Genomic DNA, 27715 nt, shown 5'->3' with positions numbered 1-27715 from the left:
GATAGGCCAGCTAGATGGAGGGGAGAGAATTGGTTCTTGTTACAATGGCTGCTACTGTGGGCCAGCAGCCATTTAATATATCCTTTTATTCTGCCTTGTAATTCTGATGAGATTCTTCAGACTCATTTCTGAACTGAGAATTCAACCTATCCACAAATGGCATTTTCAAGTCGATGTTATTGGAAATGCTATGCCTATATTTGAAACTCAGTGGCACTGTTAGAGAGGTTTTTACTCTACAAAGACGGTGTGTGTTGTTAAATAGTGGATGCATTTTAGAGAGGTAAAATGTTTATAGTACCTGTGTTAAATATGGTCTATGCATGTTTATTACTGCTGAGCAAGTAGTGGACAGAATTTTACACACACACACATACATTTAAACTAATAGAGATATAACTACCTCTGCAATTTTTTTTTGTTTGCTTTCTGTGAAGATTTGTACACTCAAGCTTTACTTGCATAAATACTCAGAAAAACCTAACTTTCAGATCACCCGTTTGAATATTTGCCAATAGTTTATTTCAAATAGTATACTTCAGTGCAATAGTTAATATCCTAAATGTATTGGTTAGTAACACTATCCCTCCAATCAGGAAAAAGAAACAGTATCATATGACATATGAAACTAACAAATGTTAGCTGAAATGTTTAATATCTGTTATTTACGATGACCTGTTAGTGAAGTATTTATATAAGGAAGAAGAATCTTGATGAAATTTGTATGTAATTTTAATAATAAAAAAGATGATATAAGTGCTGAATTCACTTGTTATCAATTACCACAATGATATAAAAAAAAGGAGGTCTCATCACTTGATAAAAAAAAATCTGCCCTGCTATCATCTTATATCTTCCGAAAAGAGTTGTGTGTGTTTCCAATACTCTATAAAACAGAAATGCGTTTTTCATATTTTAATAATCTTTTTTTTACTGTTTTTCTTTCTAGGTAAGTACTTTCTGTATTCTTCATTAAGCTGAAAGAAAATGTACCATGCCTATGTACCTGCCTGAAGTGTAACAAATCAGGTAAAAACAAGGTAATGAAAATGAATAATGCTATTAGCTGATTGAGTAAGGATTGCAAATAGTTTTAAGGTACCCCTATAGTGTGTTTCTGAAGAGTTCTGCTGATACAGGGAGATTGTTTTATTTGTCTGGTATTGGTGAAAGGAGATAGAAAATTACAGCTAGTGTTCATGAAATATTCATTTGTACCTGCTGGCTGCCTAGATGAACAGCAGATGTCACTGAGTTCTCTCCTTTGTACTAGCATCACAATTAATCATGGAAAGGAAGCTTTGTTTTTCACTCTGAAAGTTTGGAATAGAATTGATATCTGGGAGACTGTGTGATTGAGGGAATAAGGCACTGAATTGGGAGGACTCAGAAAACCTAGAATCTGTTTCTGGCTCTTTCACTCAGAGCAAGTCATTTCATCTCTTTGTGCCTCAGTTTCCTTATCTAAAAGAAAGAGATAATGATACTTTGGTTGTTTGAAATCTTCTGGCAAAACAGTTTTTCAATGAAAAATTAGATTTGGACTAAGATATTCCCCCCCCCACTTCCCCCGAAAGCATTCTTTTGCTGAAAATTTTGTTTCAGAAACGGAGCCAGGGTGCCTCATGGGAATTGTAGTTTGGTTACCTTGTTCCCTCATCCTCTATAAGCCAAGTTCCCCACCCTGACTACAACTACCATGATATGCCACACCTAGGGATTCCCATAACGCTCAGCAAGAATGGAGACTATGGTACACCACAGGAGGTTTAGTCCAGCCAGGGTGACCAGCACATAGAAGAGTAGAGGGATATCTTGACTTTAGAAAAGCTTTTGATACGGTCTCCCACGGTATTCTTGCCAGCAAGTTAAGGAAGTATGGATTGGATTAATGGACTGTAAGATGGATAGAAAGCTGGCTAGATCGTCGGGCTCAGCAGATAGCGATCAATGGTTCGATGTCTAGTTGGCAGTCGGTATCAAGCGGAGTGCCCCAGGGGTCGGTCCTGGAGCCGGTTTTGCTCAACATAGGATCATCATAGAATCATAGAAGATAAGGGTTGGAAGAGACCTCAGGAGGTCATCTAATCCAACCCCCTGCTCAAAGCAGGACCAACACCAACTAAATCATCTCAGCCAGGGCTTTGTCAAGCTGGGTCTTAAAAACCTCTAAGGAAGGAGATTCCACCACCTCCTTAGGTAACCTATTCCAGTGCTTAACTACCCTCCTAATATCCAACCTAGACCTCCCCCACTGCAACTTGAGACCATTGCTCCTTGTTCTGTCATCTGCCATCACTGAGAACAGCCGAATTCCATCTTCTTTGGAACCCCCCTTCAGGTAGTTGAAGGCTGCTATCAAATCCCCTGTCACTCTTCTCTTCTGCAGACTAAACAAGCCCAGTTCCCTCAGCCTCCCATCGTAAGAGTGTGATTGTTTACCTTGGAAAGGAGGCATGATAAATGTATATAAAATGGTGGTGTAAAGGAGGGACATAGGAACTTCAGTTCTTCCTGTCTAATAACAGAAGAACAAGGGGACATTTTCATAGTAATGTGGAAAAGTATATATATTTTTCATTTTAATAAACTATTTCATCATTTTAAAAAACAAACAAAAAAAATTTCAGGCCAAAAGGAGGAATTTCTTCAAGATGTTAAGAACCAGTAAAAACAGGAAGTTATGATGGAAGTCTTTTTAAACCTTAACTAAACTTCCACTACTCTTTCTGTCTATAATACAGGTAAGATTAATTGAGCTGTGCATCAAAAGCATTTGTTTTCTGCCAATTAATAAAACTCCAGGTACATAAAAGAAAAGAAAGAAAAATAATATTGGATGAAAATGTCAAATTCTGAACATTTCCATTTGGTAAATCAAGACCATGGTTTCAGAACATAAGGGTACGTCTAGACACCCCCCAGATCGGCGGGTTGCAATCGATCTATCGGGGATCGATCTATCGTGTCTCGTCTAGACGCAATAGATCGATCCCCGAATGCACTCCTGTCGACTCCGGAACTCCACCGGGGTGAGCAGCGGAGCAGATTCGATGGGGGAGCCGCGGCCGTCGATCCCACGCCGTGTGGACGGGAGGTAAGTCGAAATAAGATACGTCGACTTCAGCTACACTATTCCCATAGCTGAAGTTGCATATCTTACATTGACCCCCTCCTTTCCCACCCAGTGTAGACCAGGCCTAAGAGTTGTCAGTAGCAGCAGTGCAAATCAGAGTAAGTAAGGAGAAAAGATTTGTTCTGTGGTGTATTGTACTATATAATCCACAGGGGGCAGTGCAGTGTTAATCAGTCTTCCAGCGAAGTTTCTGGGGCTAATACAGTGATGAGAAGGAGAGCTCATAAAAAATGTCATTGTAAATTGTTACATAGTTTATCCAAAGTAACTCCTATTGCTATAATCTGCTCTTTGTATAATGAAGCGTGTACAGGTGACGTAGCCAAATAACTGGCTGGCTCACTAATTTAAAAGCTCTCTCTCTAATTGCAGAATGGCAAATACTGCAATAAGCAGCATCATTTTATAATTATGTTGATACAATAAAGGGAAATGAGACGACTGTATCTTTTTCTTCCTGTAAACTGAAAAAATAAACTGCATTTCATATGTATCTTTGAAGGCAGGGAAGCGATTCCTGACGTTTCTTCAGTTTGTTGTGGTGAAAGGTTCTGCTGCTTTATTTCTTCTTCTCCCCCATCTTCTCTTACTACCCCCCATTTATTTTTCTTGTAGGGGGTCATATATGGCAGAACTTAGGTGTGAGAGATGGGCCTGTCATTTTCACTGTTCATACTGATCCCTTTTATATTGAATGCTGCCTGACCGCTAGTAATGCCTGATCTGAGCCTTACAAAGCCTCCTAACCAGGAGCATCTATGTGAGATTAGAAGGGATCTTTTGTGATCACTTGTGGTCAATCTTCAGAATGGAAAGCAATTTCCTATTGTTGCTTCTTGGAAAGAGGATTGCCAAATCCCCTACAGACATAATGGTAGTGACTTCCTTTGTAAAGCATTTTGAGAGCTACTGATGAAAAGTGCTATATAAGAGCTAGGTATTTCATAGAATCATAGAAATATAGGGTTGGAAGGGACCTTGGGAGGTCATCAAATCCAGCCCCCTGTGCTGAGGCAGGAATAAGTAAACCTAGACCATCCCTGACAGGTGCTTGTCCAATCTCTTCTTAAAAACCTCCACTGATGGGATTTCACAACTTCCCTTGGAAGTCTACTCCAGAGCTTAATTGCCTTTCTAGCTAGAAAGGTTTTCCTGTTATCTAACCTAAATCTCCCTTGCTTCAGATTAATTAGACTTTAGACTTGTCCTACCTTCAGTGGATACGGAAAAGCATTGATCACAGTCCTCTTCATAACAACCTCAGCATACTTAAAAACTGTTATTTGCTCATTGTCACTCAGTCTTTTTTTCTCAAGGCTAAACATGTCCATATTATTATTATTATTATTATTAAGCATTATGAGGCAAGGGATTGAATTTTGTGGCATGGGGATCCCTTTCTCATGTCCCCAAGAGGGATAAATGAGGAAAAGGCCAAATTTATAAATAGGGCCCCCAGTTTGCACATGCAGAAATCACTCACACTCTCAGTTTTCAGAATGATTTGTGTGCAAATATTAGTATTTACATGGGTAGAATCATCATTTGCACATTTAAGTGACAAAGCTTAAAAATGGCTCAGAATAAACTGCGTTTACAAATGGAGACACAATTGAGATCCCTTTGGAAATGCATCCCTGTTTTGGAGAGGTTTTGTTTTTGGTTTTTTTTAACAGTCTTTCTTTTAGTATTGACGTTTTACCTGAAATGACTAGCTAGCTTTTAAGTTCCATTCTTTTAATAGCATTGATTTGTTTGTTCTACTGCTGTTTTTCTAAACTGTACCTTGCAAAGCTAATTTAATGTATACAACTCTTATTCTTTCTGTAAAAAGGAAGAATAAAGGCAAATCATGTATTTAGCAGCAGGATCTTATTAACCTAAAAGCTTGTATATTTTATTTAAAACAAAATCTAACTTTTGTTGTCTAGGCACCCAAAAGCTTTTATTGGAATGTGGAGGCAAGTTGTTCTGCATGTCTATATTTTGGAATAAGTGTTTCACTGCTGTGCAGATCTGGAAACCAAACACTGAATGAGATTATTCACCAGATGAAAGGAAGAATAGGTCTCCTAAAAAGTTGTCATAAGAGTTAAATTTCTATATCTGTGGGAGATGGAACTGGCATAAGTTCTGGTATTGAGCAAATGAGTTGAGATAATTAAGGAAAAGCTGTCACAGTGTGTGATAACAGCAGATGGCAGCAGGAAAGGAAATGTATCTGTGTTTTTACACTGCAATGGAGATAGATTTTAAAGCCCCAATTCAAATTTCAAATACATAAGTAGATATCAGCACATGTTTGTTAGCTCACCTGATTAGCAAAAGTTGTGGTCCTGTACTGTATATTTAATATCTGTACCATATCTTAATACCATTCAGTTTATTCAGAAACTCCCCCCGCAATAAGCAACACTCTATGGGGAAGGCCAGTTTAGAGGGATAACTGAGCTTGGTACTCTTGCAGACAGGAAACACCAATGCACTGGAGGGGAATTTTGGAAACCACCACTTGTTAAAATTCTGAAACTAATGTGAAGGGAGTAATCCTTCTCTAAATACAGCTAAATCATTTCTGCCAGATGGGTCAGGGAGTACAGGAGCTGCTCTTTCCTCAAACAATAAGACCACCAAAGTCAGAATCATGGCTGTGGTTACCCTCTGCACAGTCCTGCAATGCATGACTATGGCTGCTGGCTACTGCAACGGATAATATCTACGTTAAGTGGGTTCTGTGAGCCTTAGTTCTAAGCACTTTACAAATATTAATCCTAAGAAGTTGTTTTATGGAGTTTATAAAAGTGAAAAATGTTATAATTTATGATTTCTGTCGAGACTTCTAGTTCTTCCACATTCTGGTAGGACCAGAAAAAAATTATGAGACCAGCCTTTTTTTATATTAAGTTCCCAGTCTTTTACAGAACCAGAAAGTACTTAATAATGAAAAAATAAGTGCATGAAAAAAACACCTTTTTGAACTTGTCTATGTTCCTTTAAAATTATAGTTGTCTTTTATATTTTCTCCAGATTGCTTTTTATGATTGAAGAGCTCAAAATTGCATGAAAGTGCACTCTTGCACGGGCTTATTAAACATCAGAATTACCTCTAGTTTTTACAAGCAACCTCTGCATACTTGGTATATAGAATATCCTAGGTTCCATATTTACCTTGCTTGCCATGGCATTGAATTGTGAATCCATATGTAATTTATTGATGCTAGAGAGAACAGAAAGGTACACAAACACAAAGTCTAAGAGGCAATTTGAAGAGCAAATAGTTAAGGACATGAAAACAAATAATAAGAAATTCTTTAAGTATATTAGAATGAGGAAACCTGTAAAAGGATCTATGGATCTGCTGGATTACTGGGCAATTAAGGAATCAATTAGGGCCTGAAGACAATGGGAGGCTGTCCAATGACACTAATGGACACTGGATTGGGAGATTAAAAAGAATAAGTACATTAAGATCATGCAAGGTGCTGAGAACTTTTACTTGCTCTGGTTAAACTCTTAACCTGATGCTTAATAATAAGTAAGTGAGAAGTCCTATTAATGGGAGCTTAAAGTTAAGCATATTTCTAAGTATTTTGTGGGATCAAACCTAGACTGCTCAGTACCTTGCAGCCTCCTGCGCTATATAAGTTCTCTGCATCAGATTTCTCACAGAAGACCCTTATCCGAGCTCTACCTTTTTCAAGGAATAAAGGGAAGGTTATGCAAGAGACTGAAATGTCAAAAGAGAAGTTGCTGGAACAAACTGATAAAAAGTAACAACTTGTCAAGATTTGGATGCTCTGAAAGCATTTAAGAATGAAGAGGCCAAGCTTCTAACAACAACAATCTAATTAATATCAGCTAGATAGTAAACCAGAGGGAAGCAACTGCATTAAAAAAAATGGATGTTCTACTGGGAATTGCAGACCAGGAAAACTGGTTGAAACAATAATTAGGGAATTGTGAAACACCTAGATGAATGTGGTATTAATAATAGAAATACATAGCTCTTATATAGTACTGTTATACTTTGATCTGAAAGTTTTTTTCTACAGGAGAGTATGATAATCCCCATTTTTACAGATGGGTGAACTCAGGAACAGAAATGTGAAGCAGCTTACCCAAGGTCACAAAGCAGGTTAAATGTAGATTCAGGAATAACTCAATTTCTCCTGACACCCAAACTAGTGCCCTATCAAACCAGCACAATTTCTGCAAAGAAAAATCATGCTGCTTCTGATCTTCTAGAATTCTTTGGGCATGTCAAAAAAATTGTGACTAAAGATGAACCAGATTAAATAAATTATTTGGATTTTCAAAAGACCTTTGACAAAGTCACTCACAAGATCTGTAGGTTATAGAGAAAGTCTTTTCATGGATTAGAAACTTGCAAAGATGTAGAACACAAAGAGCTTCCCTGTGAACCTCTTTCAGAATGATCCTTACATCATTTCTCTCTGAAAATTCTCTTTCTAGTGGTCATCACCTGGCCAGGGGAGTTAGTGAGCTTCATGTGCTTATGGCTGAACCTCCCTATATGATATTTCATAGGGACAAAATGGTGATGAAACCTCACCACAAGTTCATTCTCAAGGTAGTCCCAGAATTTCACCTATATCAATTAATTTATCTGTCTTCCTCTCAATGTCCCACTCTGCACCAGGAAACAAGAAGTTGCACACATCATCTGTTTCCAGAGTTTTGCTTTATTACATTGACCAAAGTAAACCATTCAGACTGTCTCCTTATTTATTTCTGGCTGTAGGTGACTATTCAAAAGGTCAGGCCATCTTCTCACAAAGGCTATCTAAGTGGATAACACTGTGTTACCAGTTGGCTGGTGTACCTCTCCTTGTGAACATCAAGACTCATTCCACCAGAGCTCAAGTGACATCTTCCTCCTATTTCAGAAGTGTGCCTGTTACAAAGTCTGCAAAGCAGTGATACGGAATTAACCTGCTGATCTTCATCAAATGCTATGCACTGGGCTTAGGTGGTGGATCAGAAACCTAGTTTGTGAAAGCAGTGTTAATCTCCTTTTGGCTGATATTCCTGCACATCATCTTGAAGGGATACTGCTTGCCAGTCATCTACAGTCCATACTGACTCATACTATTCCTTACCTTATAATAGTTGTGGTTCTTGGAGATGGTGTAGTCAGAGAAATCCCACAACCTGCCTTACATCCCTGCTTTCCAAGTCCTTGGCTAACACAGGCTTCAGATTGTGAAAGAACTGAGGAAAAGTCACAGCCTCTCTGCCCTTACCAAAGGAGAATGAGGAGGGACAAGGCACATGTGAGGTCACAGTGGACTCTGCTATTCAAAAGACTTTGATCTTGCATACATGTGGTTCATACATACCTGCAGGAGATCCACACCACCACCACCACCATCTCAAAGAACCCTGGCTATGAAGGGCAAGTGGCCATTCTGACTGTTGGCTAAGAGGGGAGGATACTTAGGCATAGTTCGACTTCTATATTGGGGGGCAGCTCCAGTCAGGCCCAACAGGGCCGCATCTAAGGGGGCAAATTCTGTGCCAGCCTGAAGCTTGCAGTTCTTGGGGGGGTTTTGGGGTGCGGGACAATATCCCCCTATCACCTCAGACTACACCTATGGGAGGATGGTAATCTTTCTGTTATGGACTTCCCATTATATTTGGATCTTACTTTGCACTAAATTTGAGATTTTCTCCAGCTCACTGGACCACAGTATTGCTTGGCTATCATATTGACTCTCCCCTTTCCCCCTTCCCAGCTGTCTAAGGGTATGTCTTCACTGGGAAAAAAACAGCAACACAACGGCGAGTCTCAGAGCTCGACCAATTGGGCTAAAAATAGGAGTGTAGATTCTCTGGTCTCTGACACCCACCCCCTTGCCAGGTCTCAGAGTCCACGCTCCAGCCCAAGTGGGAACATCTACACTGTTATTTTTAGCCCTGTAGCATGAGCTCCATAAGCCCAAGTCAGTTGATCCAGGCTCTGAGACTTACTGACACACTTGCTTTTTTCACAGTGTAGACATATCTTAAGTGACCTCCCTGGCTCTGCCTTAAGGAGTTTGGAATGATTTTCTTTAAAAAATTAGTCTCTCCACTGGCAAAATTATCCCCTGAGATACTAAACCCTTCCCTCCTACCATAGCTATCTTGGTATTCTTGGCGGGGGGAGGTATCTTTGCCTGGAGACCATGCACAAGACTACTTTCAATCCATATGTCATGAGTTGGCTTGCTGTTTAAGGATAGTTGGGCTGAGCCATATCTGTGCCAAATTAGCTACCTGTCCTTCCCGCACTGGTCTTGATCGGTGGAGTGATTTATTAAAAGAGTTGAGAAAACTCAGTTTGAAGAAAGGAACCTGAGGAAGCAGGAGCAAGTGTGCTTCCTGTGGAAGGCTATGAAGCAAGGTCTGGAACTTTGGAAGGACTCCAGGGAAGTATCCTGGGAGTCAGTGCTGTATCCCAGAGCACAGAAGAGGGGAAGATAAGCTAGAGGGGATGAGACTGCAAGGAGACTCTAGGGAAGGAGCCTGGGAGTCAAGGTTCTATCCCTGAGCCACAGAAACTGAAAGGTAACCCATAAGGGATTGGTAACTGAACCCAGGGGGAGGGCTGAAGAGGAGCCCAGTTGTGGGACAAAAGTACTTTTGGTTTGTTTGGACTGTTATTACCCCAAAAAGAGACTGTTGAGAGTGACCAAGCTGGAGGGCTGAACCACGTAAACCCAGGGGGAACCAGAAAATCCTAGGGGAGGGAGGAAATTGAGGCAGGGAGTACCTGCAGCACCCCACTTGGCCAGCAAGGGGTGCTACAGGACAGGCATGCCTTGTGACACTACAGAAAGCATTCTATAGTGTTAATGCTGGTAGGGCTCATCTCTAGCTTTTCACTTTGAAAATTGTGAAAGTACTAGCATTGCACACCAGCAAACAGTTTCTTCTGGTGATTTAATTATCATTTAGTACAATGAATGACTAGATTCCAGAAATGCAGTGCCCTTTAATTCAGCCCTTATGGAAGCCACATGTTTAAGAAGTTTGGATGGATTTGAAATTCCAGGTCTGAAGTTCCCCCACCTTGAGCCACAATAGACTTTTGTGTCAAGGTTTTTCAATGGTGTTTACTTAGGCATTACAATAAATGAGTGAATGTTTAATTCTACAAAAGTGAGATAATGGCTTAGTTTGTATCTTTCTCCTCACTTATGTAGAAAATTTCAACACATGCTGATTAAATTTGACTAAGGTGTGAAGTAATAATTTGTGCAAACACAGGGTGAAATGCATTGTTTCCCCTCATTTCTGCTCTGTAATTTATCCTGGAAAGCAGTTACTCATTTGGTACAATTAAGCCATTTGTATGTTCAAAATGATTTGCTACAGGATGGCATTGTTTTTTTGTTTTATCTTGTTAAAAATTAAAATTTATATCAGTTATAGACATATTCCAAATACAGATATATTCATTACCTATGAGGAATGAAAGACTAACCACTAATTACTTTCAAAGCTTTGAAAAGGGAAAGGAAACCCTACCCCACAATACTTCCTACAAGAGAAGTAATGCCATTCTTTTGTTTGAAAAGAACACCATAATAGCATAGCTGTCAAAATGCCACAGAAGAAATTCAGAAGCTTTACCTGTGTAAAAGCAGGTTCTCTAGTGATTTCAGAGGCAAGTCAGTGCGCAATTTTCTATATTATATCCAAAGTTCAGGTCCAACCGAGATCAGAAATCCTGACACGTTTCACTTAGCATTTCAAACAATGTGACTGTTGCAGCATGAAGAGATGTGTCATAAATGCAATAGTTCAAAACCTGATGTAAGGCAAATTATTAAAGTCCAGGATAAAGGAACAACCCTTTTGTTTGTTTTTATATGGAAACGTGCCTTTTAAATTATTTTCTTGATCTATAAAAATCAAGACTTTTTTATCACCTGAAACATTTAACATTGCATACATTAAAAGTGGTAAGGTTACAAAATCAATTCTAAAAAATTAGGAAATGCCAGACTTAAGGTTAATTCAGCCTTAATTCAACCTTCTTGTGCATACACATTATGATAGTCTTAATTACGTGATCACATACTATGTTTCCATAGGACCCTGACTCATTAAGTGCGTGGGATAGATGGTATTCACTGAATATACAGCTATTCAATATTCCATGTTATCCTTTTTTACTACACATCATTCAACACAGTTCAAACACTGCTCTGAATACTGACTTATTAATTTCCTCATGGGCTTTCTATGTTCTAGTATCTCAGTGCTTAACAAATATTAATGAGTTTATCTTCACAACATTCCTGTGAAGTAAAGTGGTATTATTCCCATTTTACATATGGGAACTGAAGCACAGAGCCATTAATGTCAAAGATGTCCATTAATTTTGGGTGCTCAATTTAAGGAGCCTATGGCCTGAGTTTTCAACTTACATTTATAGCACTTTACTTGTTTTGAGCATAGCTCTCATTGACTTCAGTTGCAATTGTGAGTTCTCAGCAACTCTGTAAATCAGGTGCCAGGTGTCTCAAGTTGGGTACCCAGAAAATAAGAAAAACAGTTAATAGCCACCTTTGGTTTAGGTGACTTGTCCAACATGAAATAGGAAATCTGTAGGAAAGGCAAGGTCAGAATCCAGTTTTCTAGGGTGGTATTCAACTGCCTTACCACAAGACCATCCTTCCTCCCTGTAGTCTCCTGCCTCATTCACTAAAGAGCTTCTAGATTTCTCAACAAAGGAGGTGGGGGAGCCTATAGACAACAGCCTCCTATACTACACAGTCCTGATTCATTCCTTGAGCAATGTCTATCGTGTGTACTGAATAGTACAAAATAATAGTAGTATATGATCATGTAATTAAAGACTGTATCATAATGCATACACACGAGAGAGCCAAATTAAGGTTGCATGGGCAACCTTAATTCTTGCATTTCCCAACTTTTGTGTGAGCCAACACAAATTGAAATCATGACTCTGCAGATTTTTGCAAATCAAATGACACCTCCATTACCTTTCTATCACTAACTTACCTATGGAATGAGATCTTATTTTATTAGCATCCCAAACTATAATGAAAATGGTGCAGTTTCTCATCCATATCCAAATTTAATCTGATTGTTCCGAGTCAAGCAACTCACTGAGTTCAAGAAACTGCCAGAGCTGCCTCAATACAACCTTTTGGCCTTTCCCAAAAGTTGGCGCTTGAGTACTGGTTGATATTTAGCAGAATTGTCAATATCAAGAATTGGCTTCTTGAGTAGAGGTCACACTGGCACCCTACAGCCCTCTCACTCCCTTAGGAAAAGTCTCCACCAGTACCAGTACTTGTTCCTGTCTTTTGAAGACCTTTGGGGGCACGGGTCCCACTCACAATCTGTATCCCACAACATGTCCAGAGCTTCAGGGAGTCCCATTAGCTGGAATGCAAGCAGAGGACAGCCAGTGTTTGACTCCTTGAGATACTCTTCTGTGTCCACAGTAGTAGACAACATTATTTGCAAAGTAACGTGAAAATTCTTCACAGCACGAAAAACTCAATTTACTAGGATTAACACCAAGTTATTGACCACTGTTGAACCAGATTTTGGAGGTAGGAAAAACCTTGTATTCCCTCTCATGCAACCACATCACATGATTTTTTTTTAATCGGTTGGTAAAATATATGGGTAAAAAATACTTCTGTAGGGCCAGAATATCACCCTATATGTTGTAGTCACCTAGACTCAGTCCAAGACTTCCGCTATCAATGACCTAGTTATCTCCTGTCTCACTTTATCTCTGATGGGTCATTTGTGTACTTTGGAGATCTGTGAGGATAAACCTTGTGGAGATGGAGGAGTATATAGTTTTAAAAAACAACCTGATTATAATATATTCCAAAGTGCCATTACAGATGTCAATAATATACATTTTTAAATCTCATAATATGCAGGGAGGTACTTTGCAGAGATGAGGCCTCAACTTCACACAGAAGTAACAGTCTAGTCCAACACCAATCCCAATTGTGATCAATAGTCCTTCAAGTCTGATACATTTTGAGTTGTTAGAATTTTTTTTAAAAAGCTGAAAATTAGATATACATTGTTGCCTTTATAAAAATGATTTTAATGTAAAAAAAAGAACCCTTTCTCAGGAAGTGGATGGTAGTGAGGATTAGTAATGAGGTACAGAGACTGACCTGTGCATTGGTAATTTTGAATTCAGCCTAGGTGAATAGTGTGTAAATACATACATACATATTTTGTTTTCATCCATATCCATATTTTGGTAAATTAGGAAATAAATCCATGGAAGGTGATATCACATAAAAAGGACATTGTGTATACCTAAGAAATGAGTTAGTTGTTAACCTGCACTGAGAATGCAAATTTAATTTTAAACAGCTAAATTGATACTCAGTGTGCCACATAACTAATACATATTAACAATACTTTCAGACCTAACATTTCTAAAATGTCTTTATTTTGCTTATTCAATAAACAACATTTGCTCTGCCGTCTAGATATTCTAATTATAGGAGCAGCAGCTGATATTCAAGGAAGATGTTCATTTAGGAAAATGAATAAACACAATTGTTCTGCTATGGAGCTACAGCAGTATGTCATGCATCTTTTTTAATGGGTAACATTATATACAGTGACAGTAGTTGATCTAAATTGGGGTTAATGCTTAATAGAAACTCTTGGTTTTAGATGCTTATTTTTTAGCAGGTTACTCTGTCCCCTTAAACACATTTTCTGTCAGATGTACTAGAAACAAGTATTGGTTATTTAATTTTTTTGTAATAAATTTCTAGTGTTGTCATTATGAATGATGCTACACAAAAAACTAGTTTTCCTCTTAAAGTTAGTTAGCAATAACGCATTTACCATATGGAATGATAACAGGTGCTGTCATATCAGAACTAATACAAGATGCTTGTTTTGAAGGCTTCGAAATCTGCACTATTGTTGCAGCTCATCCTTTCTACTCTTTTTTGATGTTTCTATCCTTGAGTGTAAACTCTGAAACTGTAAGAGGAATATTTCATTTATAGCCTTTTCTCTTCTTGTGTTTCATGTTCTTTTGTATTACTTTAAAACTAAATGACTTAGTTACATGAACATTGGCCTGTGATATCTATTGGAAGGATGATTGTACAACACCGGATAGATATTTTATAAACAGTGAGATTCTCCTTTTTGCAGTTGTTACAAATCACAACTTATAACTGTTAATATAAGGCATGCTGAAGAATCTGGGAAATACAAAGTATTAGCAGTTGGAATAGAGAGCCTTCCATCTCTAGTTCTCTCATTTTAACTCCAACTAGTAATGAGTGGAAGTCTTTTGCTGACATTGGTTCTGGATAATAAAATGAGTTTATAGTCTCAACTGAGTGCATAGTGATAATAAAAATGGGATGTTTGTTGAGCTTGTCTACACTTGAAACGCTGTCGTTGCACAGTGGGAGGAGTTCTTTCATCAGCGTAGGTAATCTATCTCCCCAAGAGGCAATAGCAAGGTCGACAAAAGAAGTTTTCCATCGACCTAGCGCTGTGTACACAAGGGGTTAGGTTAGCTTAACTACATCACTTGGGGTGTGGATTTGTCACACCCCTGAGAGAGGTAGCTGGGTTGACCTAACTTTCAGTGTAGACCAGAAGAAGAAAAACTAAGGATTAATAAATAGATTTCCCAAAAGAGCTCAGCATCTTCCATTGGGACCAGATTTTGGGAAGAGCTCAGCACCAAAATGTAAAAGATTTCAAGAGATTTAATCATAAATGTCAGAATGGGTGCTGAGTACTTGAAAATCTGGCCCTAAATGGGCATATATCCTGAGCTATACTCATATTCTTGGAAATGGTTCTCCACTACACAACTGATATCCATTAACAGAGCAGTGGTGGAAAGTTTGCATTATTGTGACTGTTCTTTGAATATACTGTATAGAGAATTGTATAAATGGCTTCTTTGTCTAAATTATATTTAGTAGAGATGATTTCTATATAGTATTATAACATTATAGCCGTACTGTATATACCTTACAGATGACTTCTAGTACTGTCATAATTTGGGTTTGCTTAGACAAGCCCTACTAGAGTTGTTCGGTGTTCAACTTTGCTCCAATTTGTCCATTAGTAAAGTAGAGATACTTTCCTCAAAGCATTTTGTGAGGCGTAGTTAACTTCTTTGAGATCCTTAGATGGAAGTTTTATCGAAGTTTCAATTATTTACACTCACAACCTATCGCTTTTTTTTTCTGTAGATCCAGCAGCAGTAGATCACAGCTATATTTTTCCAGGAATGAGCTAAATTGTGACACATTCTGTGTATGTGTAAGCAATACTCTATATTGCATTTTGTCATTGTCTGCCAGAATGTTCTTTATTGGATCATAATTAATTACTTTAATGTATGTTTGTCAACAGGAAAGAATCAGATCCTAAGATACGGTACTAAAAATCACTTCTTTCTGTATGTGGTGTTACATAAGGGAATAAAAATAGTTGTAGTTAGTTGTTTGCATTGCAGTCGTGACTGAAAGGCTCCAATCAGGGTATGGGGCCCTGATCTGCGAGGCAGTGTATATACATGTAAGAAAAAGACTGCCCTGCCCCCAAAAGCTTACATTCTAAGTACCTGAGGAGATGGTTCTTAATCTATATACCACCAGTTCAGCTACTGAGAAGACTCTTTTCTATTGCCAGAAATTAATGTACTGTCAGCAGTTTTCTAAACTAGAATGTCAGGAAGCACCAGGAATGTTAAGCAGCATTGGACAAGATTATTTGTTGAACATATCTGGTGCATTACTAAATTGAACCAGTTAAAACTATTTCCTTATTTTATATTCAGTAATTGGGAAAAGTATTTTCTGGCTTTCTCCAACTCTTTCTAAACTGCTTTAACTGATTTTACTAACTCCTGCTCTTGAGCACTCCCCAGCTGTGGAATATTGGCAACAATTTACCTCTTGGCAGCTGTTCTTGGGGCGGGGGGGTGTTGGACTATCAGAGCTGTTTGGATTTCTTGTTCTTGATTTTTGAGTACACTGTAGTAACCTTATTTGGTAGCCCTTCATTCAAGTGCTTTTTGGTATCCTGTGCATCTTTTCTAAAATAAAAGTATGTCTTTTAAAGTTCCAGTGCTTTTTGCTTATAAAGTGCCATTATTAAAGTGCTTCAGAAATAGTCCTGAGATTTGATTATGTATGTTTATAATTGGATGCTGGGTCCTGTTTTGAATTACTCGGTGGTGAAATCTGTATGATAGCTATGCAGAACTGCATCCATGTGTTTGTCATAGCCAAAAACAGAAAAAAGTTTAAAGTCATGATCATATATTAAACTGGTGAATATGAACATGCTCTCATTTATTCATTTATGTTATCTGTATCATTTACATGGAAATATCATGCTACAGCCTGCCCCCGTTACATATGTATATTGCATGGAATCAACATTTCTTAACCTGGTTTACCTGGCACTTAACAGGGGAACATGTTCAGTGTTCTGCTGGAGAGGGTTCATGTCTAAAAGGGGAGGGGGCAAGGAAAAGTGTCAGTAATGACACACAACTGATTCATTTACAAGACTCTCTGCACACACCCATACACACAATCTCTTATCTAGTTCAAATCAAACACACAAACCTATTGTCTTAACTAGTTCACATAGTTCCCCTCTCTCTCTCTCACTCACTCTCTCACACACACACACACACACTCCCTCCGTCCCTCCCTTAACTATTTCTGATCAAATTGTACCTGTCTGCCAACTGCTCATGGATGTTTTTAAGCTTATCTTTTAGAACTGCAGCCTCTGTGAACGGACTTTAGGATTTGTCTTATTTTACTTTTCATTATGCCTTGCATGCCATTTAGATTTTGTTTTTAATTTAGAACTAAATTGATACCTTGTAGCCCTATGTAAAAGGACTATTTGCTGTTGACACATGGAGTTTATGTCCCGTTGGCTGGCAGTTCTCCTTTAAGCTTTATAGACCACTATTTACTCAGATTGTGTGATTCATTCTTTTTTTCAGTTTTTGCCCCTGTAACATTATTGACCATGAAATTAGCAGCTTCTGCTGTGGCCAGTATTAAACTGTTACATACTGTTTGACACAAATAGTTTTCATGGATCTTCTAGTAGCCTGGTACGGTGCAACTTAAAACTTGGTGACCATGAATGCTTCTGAACTCCATCTCTCACTTTCCTCCATTGTTCAAATAGTTTTAGTTGTACATTAGTTTCTAAATGTGCGAAAATCTAAGTTGGCACATGATGCCAATGTCAGCACAGAGGATATGTTCACCATAACTGAATGCAGTGGGATTTTGGCTGGCCTGCAGGAAGAAAAGGGGCCATAGCTCCTTTGTGACCCTCTTGGCCTTGGATTACAAGGTGAAAGCAAAGGGCAAAATGCCTGGCTGAACCAAAGGGGAACCAGAAGTGACCAGCTCAGGTGGGGGACACTGAACCACCAGACACTCTGGGAGGGAGCTTGTTGGGCTAGAAAAGGGAAGGGATTTATACCCTGTTAACTTCCAGAAAGAACTCTCTCTCATCGCAGACCAGATCAGCAGCAGCTGCCAATGTCAGCACAGAGAAGAGATATTCTGGAGATGATGCTTCCTGATGACCCATCTATATCCTTCAGTGCTTGTTCTGTGCATTAACAAAATGATCTGGCCACTTTGTGCATGTGCAAAATCACATCCTAACAGTTTGGGTATTATCTTGTGCTGCCAGCACAATACACTATATATGTAGATGATAAAGGTGGGATTCTCAGCAAAGGACTCTTTATAGTGGTCTTGCTTGCTCTGATATTACATATAATCTCTAATCCATTTTATGGCTGGATTAATTTTTAACCAGCAACAAATATTTTGATTTTTTCCCCAACTATCTAATATGGAGAAAATTAGTTTATATGCTGTATTAATGATAAACATTATTAATATACAGGTGCAGGACAACTATCAGACTTTCTTGGTTTACCTACTTATACTGCTCCTGGAGCTGCTAAGCTTGGACGTTTAGTACATTCTGCCCTCTTTCCTGGGCCTGGGAACCTTCTGTCTCCTTCTTAACTGACTGTTGCCACTACTGACACCTACAACTCTGGGATTATCGTCCTGTTACGGAAGTGCATGAAAAAAATTGATTAGCTGACGTCACACACTATTTTACTGAGACCTCTGCCTCGGATGCAGGGGCGGCTCCAGGCACCAGCACGCCAAGCATGTGCCTGGGGCGGCAAGCCAGGGGGGGCGTTCTGCCGGTCGTCACGAGGGCGGCAGGCAGGCAGCCTTCGGCGGCATGTCTGCGGAGGGTCCGCTGGTCCCGCGGCTTCGGCGGACCTCCCACAGGTGTGCTACCGAATCTGCGGGACCGGTGACCTCCCGCAGGCAAGCCGCCGAAGGCAGCCTACCTGCTGTGCTTGGGGCGGCAAAATACCTAGAGCCACCCCTGCTCAGATGAGACATTAGCCACAGAGTAGTGTGCTTTCTGTGCTTCTCAGACTGTTGCTTGTTTGCACAGTGAAGTGGTCAATTGTAACCCCTCCAAGACTATTCCACTGGTATTTTAGCAGCTCAGTGCTTCTTTTACCTATAATTAATCTCATTTTTGTGTAGCTCTCTAGACAGTGGTAAGAGAACCTTGCCACTGCAGTTTTGTCCCAACTCTGGTGAAAGCATAAGAAAGAGAAAGTATGTGGAAAGGCTGGTATATTGGGACAAGGGGGCCACTTATTAGGTCTAAGTCATCTGAGGGAAGGACTTGTGTGTGCTGAGAGGCTGGCTGTCTTCTGTATCTTATAGCCTCTTGGAGTAGATGTGTTAGTGTTATAGTGCAATATAAACATTCCTTTAGCTTCCAAGGGACAACATTTTAAAGCCTGGATGCTCTTCTTTTACATCCATAACTTGCAGAAGCATATAGCAGTGTATGAAATGAATGTAATGTTAAAGGTTTAACTTCTTTGATCTCCACACTTTAGTCAGATTTTTAACCAACTACAGCTGGTCAAAGTTTTTTTGAAGAAACAGTTTTCAATAGGAAAATGCAGTTTTGTCAAAATCAACATGTTTCACTGGAAAGTGTTGATTTTTAATAATTTTTCATCAGGATGGTGTTGAAACTGTTGAGTTTCTCATTTCATTTTTGATGTTGAAATGTTTCATTTTGACTATCATTTTGTTTTGACTTTATATTATTTAATATTCTAATATGTACATATATATACTTATCTTATATTTAAATATATATTATAATATTTTGTCATCCAAACAAAAAGTTTGTTTTCCAAATCAATATTTTTAAAAATTCCCATTCCAAGAAAAAATTCAAAATTTCAGCTTTTCTGGTTCAGAATGTAAACAAATTTAAAAATGTCAAATCTCCCAGGGGATGGAAATTCCATTTTCAGACCAGTTCAGTAAGCAACAAAGTCCAAGGTAATAGTAATACTTATTTAAAGCATGCACAATAATGTCTGTTGTCTTGAGCTTCCTTTGGACTTTAATGTATACTTCTGTATTTTCAGAGAAGTTTGGGCATTTTGGATGTTGGTGTGTGAATGAGCAAGCTAACAAAAGCAGTATTTATTTTAAGTGTAAGTGGAAATATAGGAAAATAGAAGCAATATTGACTAATGGAAAGAGAATCTAAATGACTAAAGGAATGAAAATTTCTTTTAAGCTTCTGTGGGATTAATGTAAACAATAGAAAGTATAAAACAAAATGGAAACCTGTTTAAAAAACAGACTCTGCACAATAAACAATATTGATGATCAGACTAAACTAAAACTATTTAGTCTTGTTTCTTTATTTTACCCTTCTGTTGGTCAGTATTCTTGTCATAATAAGTTAATCATATTAATTATTGCATTAAATGTTGGCCCAGATTCTCTGGTCCATCTGTGCTGCACTTTGGTGCAGACCTAGAGATGAAGATAAAAGGTGGCATACAGCCATCCTCAGTCTTGGGGTTAAGCAGGCATAGACATAAATTAGAACTGCTTTATGTCTTATGCTGGAACTTAGACCTGGCTGCCATTGACTCCAAAGCACCAGTAAGGACGTTGGCAATTGTTGGCGTGCCCCAGCTATGCCCCTCTTTCTCCAGATATACCTTCCAAACTAAAAAACGAGAAAGGGAATGGCTCCTCCTACTCAAGGGGAATCCTGAGTGAGCAGGTTTGATGGATGTCTGGCAGTTTTGTAAAACTAGTGTGGCTCAGAACTCCTGCAGTGGACCTGAGAATCAGGCCTGTTATCTGTGTAGAACCTGCACACATTAAGAGAATAGACCTCTGTGATATATCTGCTGCATAGTAAGATTCTATACTAAGGCTACTGCCACAAAAGATGCTCTGACATTAGGAGTTCCTAATTAGGCTCTAGACCAAGGTGATCCTTCCTTCCAGATGGTTTCAAGGCAGTTTCTAATTAGACTCTAGCCCCAGCTGATCCAATATATGCACTTGTTGTAAGGTCTAGAAGGAGGGTGAGAAGCAGACCAGTTGAAAGCCTCTGAAAAAGATAAAAGGGGAGAAAATAGGGGTGATGTCATGGTAAGGGTTTACTATAGACCACAAAATCAGGAAGAGGAGGTAGATGAGGCATTTCTAGAACAAATAACAGAAATATTCAAAACATAAGACCTGCTAGTAATGCGGGACTTTAACGACTGAGACACATGTTGGAAAAATAATATGGCAAAACACAGAACGTCCAATATATTCTTGGAATGTATTGGGGACAACTTTTATTTCAGAAAGTGAAGGAAGTAACTGGGGAGGACAACTATTTTAGACTTGATTTTGACCAACAGGGAGGAATTAGGTGTGAATCTGAAGGTGGGTGCGTGAATTTCAATATCATTTCAGTTTGGGTGAGTAGCAGAATAAGGACAATGACCTTCAAAAAAACAAAAAAAAACACACACTAACAAACTCAAAGAACTCATAATTAAGGTTCCATGGGAAGAAAATTTAAGGGATAAAGGAGTTCAGGAGAGCTAGCAGTTTCTCAAGGAGACAGTATTAAAGGCCCAGTTGCAAACTATCCGACTGCGAAACATAGGAAAACTAGTAAGAGGCCAATATGGGTCCATCAGGAGCTCTTTAATGACCTGAAAGTGCAGGTCCTCTACACAGTGGGGAAGGAGAGCTAGGACATAGGAAGGCTAAGGTATTCAGTGCCTATTTTGCTTCAATCTTCACTAAAATGGTTAATGATAGGCAGATATTCAGCACAAGCCAAAATAGGGAAAGAACAGGATAAAGAATATTCAGATAAGTTAGCTGTATTCAACTCATGAAAGCATGATTACTTTCATCCTCGGGTATCTTTGAGAACTCCTGGAGAATGAGTGATGTCTTAGAAGACTGGCGAAGAGTAAACATAATACCTATCTTTGAAAAGGGAAAGAAAGCGGATCAGGGAATTATAGACCAGACAGCATAACTTCAATACCTAGAAAGATACTGGAACAAATTATTAAACAATCAATTTGTAAGCTCTTAGGTGATATAAGGTTATAAGGAATGGTCAGCAAGCCATGGATTTGCCAAGAACAAATCATGCCAAACCAACTTAATTTCCTTCTTTTACAGCATTATTAGTGGATAGGGGAAAACAGTAGAGTTAATATATCTTGATTTTAATAAGTCCTTTGACACAGTACCACCACATTCTCATAAACAAATTAGGAAATTGGGGTCTAGATGAAATTACTGTAAAGTGGGTGCACAACTGGTTGAAAGAATGTACTCAAAGAGTAGTTATGGTTCCCTGTCCACCTGGAAGGGCAATCTAATGGGATCCCACAGGGGTCAGACCAGGTTCCAGTATTACCCAGTATTTTCATTAATGACTTGGATAATGGAGTTTAGCATTTGCTTATAAAATTTGCGGACAACACTAGGCTGGGAGATGTTGCAAACACTTTGGAGGACAGGATTAGAATTCAAAATGAGCTTGACAAATTGGAGAATTGGTCTGGTATATTAACATGGAATGTCATATGTAGGACACAGGAGTTAGTTGTCCCATTCTACTCTGCAATGGTGAGGTCTCAGCTGGAGTATTGTGTCCAGTTCTGAGCACCATACTTTAGGAAAGATGTGGACAAACTGGAGAGAGTCCAGAGGAGAGCAACAAAAATGACAAAAGGTTTAGAAATCCTGACTTATATGGAAAAGGTAAAAAAAAAGGGGGCATGTTTAGTCTTGAGAAGAAGACTGAAGTGGGTCCTTATAATAGTCTTCAAATATGTAAAGGGTTCTTATAAAAAGGATGGTGATCAACTATTCTACATATCCTGTGGAAGTAGGACAAGAAGTAATGGGCATAATCTGCAGCAAGGGAAATTTAGGTTAAATATTAGGAAAACTTTTAGCTAAAAGCATAGTTAATTTCTGAAATAGGCTTCCAAGGGAGGTTGTAAAATATGCATCATTGGAGGTTTTCAGGAAGAAATTAGACGAACACCTGTCAGGGATGGAGAAGGTTTATTTGGTTGTGCCTCCATACAATGGGCTGGATTTGATGACCTTTCAAGATGCCTTCCAGCCCTACATTTCTATGACTCTCTGATTCCTCTCGGGCAGCTTCAAGGCGGTCTCTAGCCCCAGCCAGGCTTTCCTTCACAGAGCTAGACCAAGAGGTCTTCTCTCTCTACCAGTCAGCCCCCACTAATCTGAGCTTTTCCTTATTTAACTCCTTGCTCCAGGATTGACACCTACTGCTGGTGTAATGAGGCAAGGGTGATTCTACCCATAGGCTCTCATTAACCCCTTCAAGACCAGTGTCCTTGATAGAACTGGGCAAAAAATTGTGGCTGAATTTTTTTTTAGGTGAAAAATGCAGATTCAGTGACACCGAAACATATGAGTTTTCCTGAATTGTTAGTTTGGGTGGGGGGGACCCAAACCCCTCCAGAAACAAAATTTATGAAAAAAAAACTAAATTAAACATTTTGATTTTTTGTTTTGAAATAACTTTTCCTTTCAATTTATTTAAAAAAAATCAAAAACTGTTGATATTAGAATGAAACATTATAATTTTGTTGAAACAAAATATTTCATTAGACCCAGAACAATTCTTTTTTACTTTTCAGTTTGCCAAACAAAATTATTTTCAATCTGACCCAAAAATATTTGTTTCTACTTTTCCAAATTTCCAACAAACCAAATAATTGATTTAGTCTGCCAGCTTTTGTGAACCCATAAATATGTGCTACGGGCTACTTTGCAGTGTTTGGGAAATATAGTGCAGTGTAATGGGATAGATAAATCATTTTATAGCAATAAACCTTCCCTTTTAAAAGTTTGTAAATACAGACATGACCATCATTATGTGAGACTTCTGATGTTTGATTTAAATAGGTTACTGCTTGAAATCATTTTCATATTACAAATATAATTATTTTGAGTTTATACTGTGTACTTGAAATATAATTTGACCATCTGAAATGTACCACTGGACTGAGCATTTCTCTTCCAGCAAAGGAGTGTGTGTTATCTGCATAAATAACCTTAATTACCGAACTAGTGCTACTCAGTAAAGTCAGTCAGTGGGTCTTTAGAGATTGGACTTAAAATCGATCAAGCTGTGCTCATTCTCTCTCTCTCTACCAGAAGAAGATATATGGTTGGGGGAAAACAGCTTCTGTGAAGCTAGAGCCTTTCCACTTCATCTGCTGAACCAGTAATTGGTTGGAGTTTGACTCTGCATGGAAATAAGCAGCCAGCTTCCGGTATCCAAGAGGGTGAATGCAGCAGCTGAAGAAAGAGGGGCATTTCCTTTCCAAGCAAAGGAGTGTTAAGCTCTATTTGAACTGCACACTTGTGTAAAATATATTACATAGCGCTTTGTTTCCAGCTTTCCCAGGAATGTGTCTTTTTGGCTATTAGCTTTGCACTGCTTGCAGTTGGATAAAATGAGTTTACCATCCAGCTGTGAGCACTTGACTTTGGAGAAGGTGGCTAGGTTCCGAAGTGCTTACATTCATGGATCGCCTTATGCTATTAACAAGCCAATTGATATTAAACAGCAGAAGAGACGGTATGAGTTTTTTGTTATTCTTTAACAAAATATTTCTATTCTGTTGCCTGTAGTTTGCCACTTTAAAGCATACAGAGGTGAGGGAGAAGGTACCTTGTCTATAGATCCTTGTTTTGTACCATAAAGAGAGCTGTAAAAAAAAACTATACAAGAGATCTGCTAGAAACTTCTAACTTCAAATTAATAAAAATTTATATCTGTTCTAGACAGACATAATACTTTTTAATTAGTTATTCAGCATGTTTGCCTGTTATACAAAACTCTATCTGCAGTGCTATATAAATATACTAAGTTGATTTCTAAGAGGAAACAGTAAAGCTTTAGAATTCAAGAAAACTAGGGTTACTATTGCTTCTTAACCTCAGGCAAATGAGACTGAAAGTTTAAAAAGATTTTACACTAAGAATTTAATTACTTGTAAATTGCTTTTAAATCCTAGCTCTGAAGTTTTCTGTATTGTGTGGAATGTTTGGTCTAAAATGTTTGTTCCATATTTTGTCAGAAGACTGAAGAACTGAAAGTAATCTTCATTAATCTGTGTTTGTTAAAAATTGTTGACCACCGTATTAGAAATTGCATTAACATCCTGCTAGATGCTTGCTTTATAAAGTAAGCAGTTCTATGGCAAAGCTCCACATTTCTGTCATTTTCCTTCCCCCAATATGCACACATATGTTCTCTCTTAATAGCCTGTGTTGTGTATGTGAGATTCAAAAGGTAGGGAGGTATGTCTATACTAAAGGAAGAGCTCTTCCCTGTGTAGTAAATTTAACATTCCCTTTCCAGTCCATCTTTTTCAAACTGTGTCTGACCGTAGGGGGGGGGGGCTTCCTTTTGGACTGGAGTAAAGTTGTTAAAGCAACATGTCCATAAATATCAATTTCCCATCTGCATAATTGTATTGTTCAAAATAAAAAGTCATCATTTCAGTTTGGACAAGAGCTCTGATTCGCTTAGGAAAAATCAGGCTCTCCTAACACTCTGACTCATTTGGGTAAGGGGAGACTAGTGGATTCTTGACAGAAATGCTCCCTTCCTCCAGCCCTTTCCTCCAAAGTATTCACCGTTGAAATCTAAAAACATAATCACAAGCCCTGTAATATATCACATAAACTTAGACTTTTCTGTTAATTGATGAAAATGTCATAGGTAGGATTTCTATGGACTTAGATGATTAATGTGGAGATTGAAAAATATGATGTGATAACTGCTTAAAACTTATTTAGCTTTTGTGAAGCTTTGATCCAGTTTTAGCAGCAGTACACCTTTTTGAGCACATATCTAATAATGTGATTAATGCTTTTAAAATATTAATTCAACTTTTTATTTTCATATTCAACTAACTCAGCATACATCAGTGAGACTTCAGAGTAACATTTCAAGTAAATTTTCTCTTTGTTAAGCTATTTAGGCATTGCTTTAGCCTTAGATTTGTATTTTTATTTCTGTGCAAAATCACCCAGCTATTGTTTTGGTATATTTCCTTTAAAACTGTTGAGACGTGAGAACTGAAGGTTTATTTCTTAGATGCATTGAGGAGAAAGCTCTATTCATGGATGCATTTTCTCAGTAAACAAATGGCAGTCTGTAATCTGCACTTCTGTGTTCTTTTAAAATTGTTAGTTTTGAATGGTGACTTGAAGTGACACACTATGGGAGTTCAGAGTCTGCTCTGGAAACAAAGTCCTCCCTTAGAGATGCCATTGAAAAATCCGGAGCGTACAGAGTTTGGAAGTTCATGGAACGCACTGTAACCTTCCCAAAAGTAAACTGTTTTCCACTCTCTTTAATCAATGTGCTGGCTAAGGCTCATTTTAATCCCTGTCTAGTACAGCATGTAGAAGCTTTAGGGTTTGGTATAATTTGTACAGAGCAAAGAAATGCACATCAGCAAACAGTAAATGGACTTTTTTATTTACAAAGCAAACTGAGAAAGAGTCCTCAGGAAGAAGCCACATGTCATACGTTTTGCAGCTTCCTTTCTGAAACATGCAGATGAGAGGATGTGAAGTTCTATGCTAGAATTTTGTTTATTTTTGTTGAAGCGTTGAACCCTGTCTTCAGTGCTAGACAAGAACAAATTACTCTGTCCTCTAAACCAGATACTAAACATTCAGGGTCAGATCCTCAGCTGGTGCACGTTGACACAACTCCACTGAAGTCAGAGGAGCTACACCAATACACACTGAGGTCTGATCCTCAGCTGGAGTAAAAATTTATAACTGAATTTTACAAGATATGCAGCATAACACACATGAGATTGACCTCCTTTGTAAAGCGCTTTGAGATCTTCTGATGAAAAATGCTATATAAGAGCTAGGTGGTATTATTCCTGTTGTTTAGGAGCCGTGTTTTATTTGTAGGAGTGAGCCAGGGATATTTTCCTCCATTAAACCATCTATTCTTGGTGGGGGGATGTATTTCTGTTTCTTCTACTCTTTACAACTTGTGTGATTTACATTATCATTATCATCATCATCATTATTTATTATTTATATTATTGTAGCATCTAGGAGTCCAAGTTGTAGATCAGGACCCATTGTGCTTCATCGTTAAGACCTTGTTGTGGCTTGCCACTATTTAGGAATTAATAAATCACTGTATATTAGAAGGAAGAACTGATCCTTAGTCTACATCTGTCCTATTTGTGATGCTCATGTTAATAGCTGGTGTTTCACTTCAATCACTGGGGAGTCAAATAAAGCACTTGGCACAATTTAGTACTATATACTACTCCTACTAACTTTCTTTTAAGTATGAAGGGACCAGGGGCGGCTCCAGGCCCCAGCACGCCAAGCGCGTGCTTGGGGCGGCATGCCGCGGGGGGCGCTCTGCCGGTCGCCGGGAGGGTGGCAGGCGGTTCCGGTGGACCTCCCGCAGGCGTCCCTGCGGAGGGTCCGCTGGTTCCCGTGGCTTTGGTGGAGGCATCCGCAGGCACGTCTGCAGGAGGTCCACCGGAGCCGTGGGACCGGCGACTGGCAGAGCGCCCCCCGCGGCGTGCCGCCGTGCTTGGGGCAGCGAAAATGGCTAGAGCCGCCCCTGGAAGGGACAACTCAAAGAAGAGTTCTGTGGTGCTCAAAAAACTTGTTTCATTTACCCATAGAAGTTGATCCAATTAAAGATATTACCTCCCCTACCTAGTCTTAATCAAAATCAAGTCAGTATAAAAATAATTTAAAGTAGTTTCAGGTGTTGCAGCTACCCTGGGTCTCCTAGCCAGTTTTTGTGGTTTTACGTTATTCTACTTTTAAATGTGATTTTTCTTTCATCTGATGCTGTCTGGAAAAACTCATGCAAACAATGGGGTAAAATGTCTGAGACCCTGACCCTCCGAGTTCCACACAGTGGGAACCCCATCATCTCTAGTGGGATTCTGTGTGAAATTTGCAGGATCAGAGGCTGACTGACTGAAACAGTGGAGGGGAAACTCACTATTCACACAGTACTGTCAAATATACAACATTTAAATATATATTTTCCTCATTTCCAATTCCTTTCATTACATAT

At 38.7% G+C, this 27715-nt stretch overlaps 1 protein-coding gene across 4 annotated transcripts in view; it reads left to right on the top strand.

The window, feature by feature from the left end:
- Window positions 1–27715, top strand: part of LOC123372697 (cAMP-specific 3',5'-cyclic phosphodiesterase 4D) — a 618378-nt gene that overhangs the window by 235545 nt on the left and 355118 nt on the right. Inside the window, exon 1 of one of the 4 annotated variants that reach the window (XM_045021020.1) lies at window positions 23995–24208. The exons of the other annotated variants lie outside the window; for them this stretch is intronic. Coding sequence (XP_044876955.1) covers window positions 24084–24208 — 125 coding nt within the window. The 5' untranslated portion in view covers window positions 23995–24083. Of the gene's footprint in view, window positions 1–23994; window positions 24209–27715 lie in introns of those variants that run through there. 4 annotated transcript variants of the gene reach the window in all.

This window comes from Mauremys mutica, chromosome 6, assembly GCF_020497125.1.
Source record: "Mauremys mutica isolate MM-2020 ecotype Southern chromosome 6, ASM2049712v1, whole genome shotgun sequence".
Taxonomy (NCBI): domain Eukaryota; kingdom Metazoa; phylum Chordata; order Testudines; family Geoemydidae; genus Mauremys; species Mauremys mutica.
The sequence above is the reverse complement of the archived record's forward strand: the minus strand, read 5'-3'. Positions and strand labels throughout refer to the sequence as shown.